The 6,000-nt window shown below is 30.3% G+C and overlaps 1 protein-coding gene across 1 annotated transcript in view; it reads right to left on the bottom strand.

Moving 5' to 3' along the window:
- The window catches only part of LOC117933993, a 5,632-nt gene extending 1,457 nt beyond the window's left edge, over positions 1-4,175 (bottom strand). Inside the window, exons 1-3 of the mRNA XM_034855582.1 lie at positions 3,644-4,175; positions 2,227-2,470; positions 996-1,089 (exon numbers count right to left, since the gene is read on the bottom strand). Of these exons, the coding sequence (XP_034711473.1) occupies positions 996-1,089; positions 2,227-2,470; positions 3,644-4,074 (769 nt within the window). The 5' untranslated portion in view covers positions 4,075-4,175. The remainder of the gene's footprint in view (positions 1-995; positions 1,090-2,226; positions 2,471-3,643) is intronic.
- Between the last annotated feature and the right edge of the window lie 1,825 nt (positions 4,176-6,000).

Below are 6,000 nucleotides of genomic sequence, written 5' to 3'. Positions count from 1 at the left end.
CCATGACAATTGTATTTTAGGGGTTTTTTTTTTTTTTCTTCCTTTAGGATAGGGAAAGGAAAGAGGGTGATGATTTGGAGATGGCTTACCCCAAAAAATTCTCAAACAGCAGCCTAATGAGAAACAGAAATTATGAGCAATGATGTTTGGTTGAGGTTCATTCTTGCACAGTGGAGGAGAGGGAGAAACAAGTAGCAAAGAATGGTAAAGAATATAAGGTATTTTGATGTGCCATTGAAGATCAAACAATACATATGGTGCTCAAAGAGTCTGATCCCAATACAAGAAGCTCAATAACATTTGCTCTATATGTAAAAAGAGAGACAAGCCCATTCTGAATCTGCATTTGCCAGAACGTTGCCACATTAAAATTTTCCAACAGGGATATGGAATTGAAGGATAAACGGAAGGAAAAGAAAATAAAAGGAGAATTACACCAGGGCGATCGCCTGTATATGTGGAGAATTTGAAAATCTTGGACAGGGCATAACTTTCAAAGAAAACAGATGAATGTGCTTCCTTTAGGAGAGACAGAGATAGAGGAAAGTAAAATTGGGACGTCCAAACACCTAGTCAACCATGAATTTTCAAGGAGCAACGACAAACGGAAAAGGATGAGCAGATCAGGTTTAACAGAATTTGGTTAGAAGTGTTTCGCAATCATAGCAGAAGGATTGCTGTTCAGCCATTTTATCAAATACCTTCCAAATTATAATAAAATAAAATTAAAAAAACCAACAACAACAACAACAATAATTTGTGCCATGAAAGCGAATTAAACCTTCTAAAAGTTAATTCTCAACCAAAACAGGATTTCCATAGCAAGAAAGCAAATTCGAAGTTATGAAAATTCATTCTGCTAGGCAACCATATTAACATCTTTTGATATATGAGATATGATTATGTCTTGGTAGATGTAACTTTTCGTTGTGAGTTCCAAAATATACTAATCACATAAGCTTCATTAACTAATAAATATCAACCTCCATACTCACCTTCATAGAATAACTCTCGAAGCTCCTTTACTACTTCATTGTTCAAGACAGCATCCCAAACAGTATTATCAGAAGATAAGGAAATAACCATCCTCTACAAAACAAATGAATAAACAAAATAAAACAAATTAGACCAATGTGAATTAGATTTAAATGTCAAAAAAGAAAAACCACCATACTTTAACTCTTCCCAGGAAAAGGAGTGAAGAACCTTATTACTACTTTATTTTGATATATACTTATAAAATTTGGTCTTCATATTACACTACCAACTAGTGGGTTCAAATTCTATGCAAAATGCAATTAACTAGATCAATCCTCATGGATGCATAAAATAACATTAGATAGAATAGATGATCAATGTCACGAAATTAGGCATCTCCTAAATCAACAAAGGAAAAAAAAAAAAAAAAACCTTTGGAAGCTTGAAAGAATGTAATCATATTGCACAAAGGAGCTATACAATCTACACTATATTGTTGAAAGACTGCATGAGTTAAAGCTTTTTCCTTGTCCCATATTGGAAAGGAATAGATGTTTAGAAGGGATGTTGAATCCCATAATCCATCTCATAGGCTTGTGGACGATAGTGGGAGACCCATGTGCATACATGAGGCCTAAGCGCACCAAGTACGATTTCAGGCTCAAAAACCATTTAACTAGGAGGAGAATTCTGAATACAATTTCGATTTCTTCCTATTTCCCACTTTGGTGCCTCATATTAAATTTTCCAACAGATATACCATGCGGTTCTGCATATTCTATTCTAAATACAATTTTCATTTTATTCCTACTTATGGTGCCTCTATGCAGTTCTGAAGTATCCTATATACACGGTTCTAGAGTGTTCTAAATATATTCACACATGGTTGAAACTCATTGAATTTCCTACAGTGATGCTACACAGTTCTGGAGTGTTCTAAATACAATTTCGATTTTATTCCTTCCTTTGGTGCCCCATATTTATTGTTCAGCTGAAGAAGTTGAAAGGATCGAAAAAACAAGTTTAAGTTATGCATCAATTTCAACTTTAAAATTAAGAATGTCATAAAATTAGCTAAAAATAATTCAAGTATCAGGAGAAAAATGCATCAGTTTATTAAATTCTTGAATTGTAAATGTTAAAGAAACTAGGAAAATGTTGTTTCGATCTCACAACATTTCAAACTTCCACCCATTTGAGATAATAAAATCTTGGTTAAGAATGTGTAATAGTATAACTATAAAGAACCTGAATAGCCGTGTCGGTCTGCAACAAATGGAAAGCATCATAAACTCTGTTAGATCCATTAGTTTGCGACACCATTGGATTACATAATTGTAGTGACGGCTCTCGCCAATCTGACTCTGAAATTGAAGGAACTTTAAGTATCGAACCACCAGTAGGACTTGAAATTGCATCCATTGCCTCCTTATCAGAATTACGAGCAAATTTTTCCTTAATGAACTGTGAGTCTGCAGATGGACCAAGGGCCCTGCAGGCAAAACCATCATCAATAAAGGCTTACACATTGGAAAATTGTAAGAGCACAATGCCCAAGTTATAGACCAATACTTAGAATCAATTGTTGCCAATCAGAAATTCATATTTTTAAACATATTTATTATTCTTCATTTCAGTTAGAAAAAACAAGATTAAAAAAAAAAAAAAAAAAAAAGATGAAGGCCACTGGAAGGTTGTAGGACTCGTGCTCTTGTTATGATCGAAAACCATATATTAGGCTGGATCATATCTTCATTCTCCAAATATAAGGTTATCTCATTTACTAAGGCTACGTTTGGTTCTTGGAAAGTTCTAAGAAAAGAAAAAAAATTGTTAAGAAAAATTTCTCTCATATTTGGTTTTACCATGGAAAATACAAAAAAAAAAATAAATATAATTAAAATTTATCAAAAATTTATATTTTTTAAAATTATTTGATCTTTATATAATAGAGGAAAATAAGTAATAAGTTTGAATAAGCATTACAAAAATAATTTATTAAGTTTAAACCTATTTTTTATTTTCCTTCTATTTTCTTTCCCTCATATTTTCTCTCAAATTTCTCAAGAACCAAACATAGCCTAAATCTCTTATAAGAGACACCATCTTTGTAAGTTGGGCGTTAGGGATAGGATAGGGGACCAAAGTGAAAATCTTTTAACTTCAACTTTGGAAATTTTCAAGAGAAAATTATTAATGGACCCACTAATAGCCAATGTTCTTGTATCTATTTGCTCACCTGAAGAACCACCTAAAGACTCATGTTTTAAAATCTTTCCCTTCGTTTTTATTATTTTCAATGCCGTATTGGGCAGTTCTCTTACAAAAGATGTTAAATAAACTCATCCTATTTGGAGGATACCCTAATGTTTAACCTTATATTCATCATCAACATCAACATCACCATCGCCATCATCATCATTTGACTTGCCAACTTAATAAGCAACTACTATGCCATGATTCAGCTTTATCCCTTCTTTTCCTATCAACAATTTACTTTTCCCATTTTAAAATTGCTATGTCTTCTATGCTTCTGAAACATAAACAAGAAAATTAAATTATAATGAAAAAAAAAAAAGGCTTATGCTTCCCCTCAAACAAATGAAGATAATGCAACAAAACCCATGAACAAGAGAGTGAAGAATCACATAATAAAAGCGCTTACTGTTGCAAATCGAAGAGAACATTTCGCACTTCATCCTCAGAAGGCACAGAGCCAAAGACAAAATCATCACAAAGCCCACATGCCAGTTCATCCTCAGTACTCCCATCCACAGACAACCATTCAAACTCATCGCAGTAAGATGGAGAGGTAAAAGGAGGGCAAGAGGGGGGAGTGGTGGGCGGAGTAGAAGTGGCAGAGATGGGAGCAAGATTATGTGGAGAAAAGGGTGAAGGAGAAGAAGCAGAGGAGAGTGAAAGGAGATTAGAGGAATTGGGCTTGTGGGTGGGTCTTGAAGCAGTAGAGTTAGCAGAAGCAGTAGAAGTGTTGGTGGTGGTAACAGTAGCCCTTGCGACCACTCTGCCGACCGTCTTCAACATGCTGTTGCCACCGCTTCCTCCCATGCCTTTGCTGCTCCCAAAGGATCTCTGCATCTCCTTCTATATCTATAAAATCTCCACACAGATTTTGATCTGTGTACACTTAGACTGCTCCCCAAGAGGAAGGCTCTGAAAGAGAATATATGCATACCATTTTTGGCTGAATTTGGCAGATGGTTTCGAGGGTATTTTGGCTTATCCCCATTAATGCCTTTATTCGGTTGTTTTTGGTGTATGCGCATATTTTAATATATTTTCTTTGGTTGACGTGTGACTCCATTTTATCAACAAGGTTTTATGTTGGATCATGCACGATGCACCATTCCTTGTTTAGAACCATTCAATTTTTTTTTAATACCTGTTTTTAAATAAAATATTTATTTTAAAAAAAGTTATTTGTTAAAACCCAATTTTTTAAATTAAACCTCCCACCCTTTTCGATGTCATTTGAACAAAAATATAATCATTATTTTCTTATAAAAATAACACTCTCTTAAAATCTATATATAAATACTTGAAATGATAAAAAAATATTTAATCAAAAATAGGTTAACTTCCAAAAAAAAACATGAAAATAGTTAGATTTATGATTTGGGATTATTTCATCTCTTTTAATCAAATATTTTAAAAAAAAATAGTACTTACAAAAATAATTTAAAATTTACCGTAATTAAAAAACCATTATCATTATTGTAATATTTCAAATATAAAATAAATGATTCATTAAAGAAATGAAAAAATCTCAAATTTGTCAAATTAATCTTCCCTTTTGAGTTTAAAGAGTAACCTATTTTTTACATAAATACCATTTTAATATTTCAACTATTTACATATATATTTTAAAACAAAATATTATTATTATAAGAAAATAAGTGAAGACATTCTTTTCCAAAACGGGCATTTTCTTTTTTCTCATAAAAAAATAGAGGATTAGTTTCATAAAATAATCCTAAAATGAAAAAAAAAAAAAAAAACAATTATGATATTATGATATAATTATATAATTACATAGTATTTAAATAAACTTTTAAAAAAATAATTTTAATATAAATTTTAAAATTAAATTTATATTTTAAAGACAAGTTTAAAATTCATTATTTAAATGAAATTATTTTTTCAAAAAATAATTTTCTAATCGAATTTTTGTAAACTTTAAAATTAAAAATAATTTTTGGATATTATATTTTTAAAAACTGGTTTTTTTTTTTTTTCAAAATCTCTCCACAAAAGCAAAGTTATTAATCCATAAAAAAATAAAATAAATAAAATAAATAAATAAATAAATAAATAAAAACCAAAATCATCTCACATAAATAACCAAATAGAAAATATTAAATTTGATAGCCTTTTGGGTTTCTCAAAGCCTATCGTAAAGTCCAATCATTATCATCTTTTCCTAAACTAGTTATGCATACTTTTATTTTTTATGGTATAGAAGATATGGTAAGAAATCAATTTGGACTTCTAATGACAAGTGTTCAATAATTGCCTTAAATAAATTAACATAAATATGAAGATTTTATGGCATGTTTGCTAAACTTTTGAGGAAAGGGAATAAGTGGGGAGAGAATGAGATTGAATTTATGACACATTTACTAAACTGTTGAGGAAAGGGAATAAAAGGAGAGAGAAGGGGAATTACAATAAAAGAGAATAAAAGGAATCCTAAATATGCCTTTGATTTTATTTTTATTTTTTCCTTTTTATTGCAAATCTCAAATTGAATCAAAATTGAAAATTTTAAGAATTTATTTGCCTCAATATTTTTTAGAAGTCTTTCCGAGAAAGAATTATTATTACTATTATTTTATCACATACAAATAAGTTTTTAAATAATCGTATATTAGTAATAAAATTGACAACAATTTTCTATTTTTAAAAACAAAAATATTATAATTTTAGATTACTTATAGTTGACAATAAAGACTTGGATAAAATATATATATCCTTAAATATTATATTTTATTTGATAAAAAAAAT

The sequence above is a fragment of the Vitis riparia genome, chromosome 16 (genome assembly GCF_004353265.1).
Source record: "Vitis riparia cultivar Riparia Gloire de Montpellier isolate 1030 chromosome 16, EGFV_Vit.rip_1.0, whole genome shotgun sequence".
Lineage (NCBI taxonomy): Eukaryota > Viridiplantae > Streptophyta > Magnoliopsida > Vitales > Vitaceae > Vitis > Vitis riparia.
This window is presented reverse-complemented; position numbering and strand designations above follow the sequence as displayed.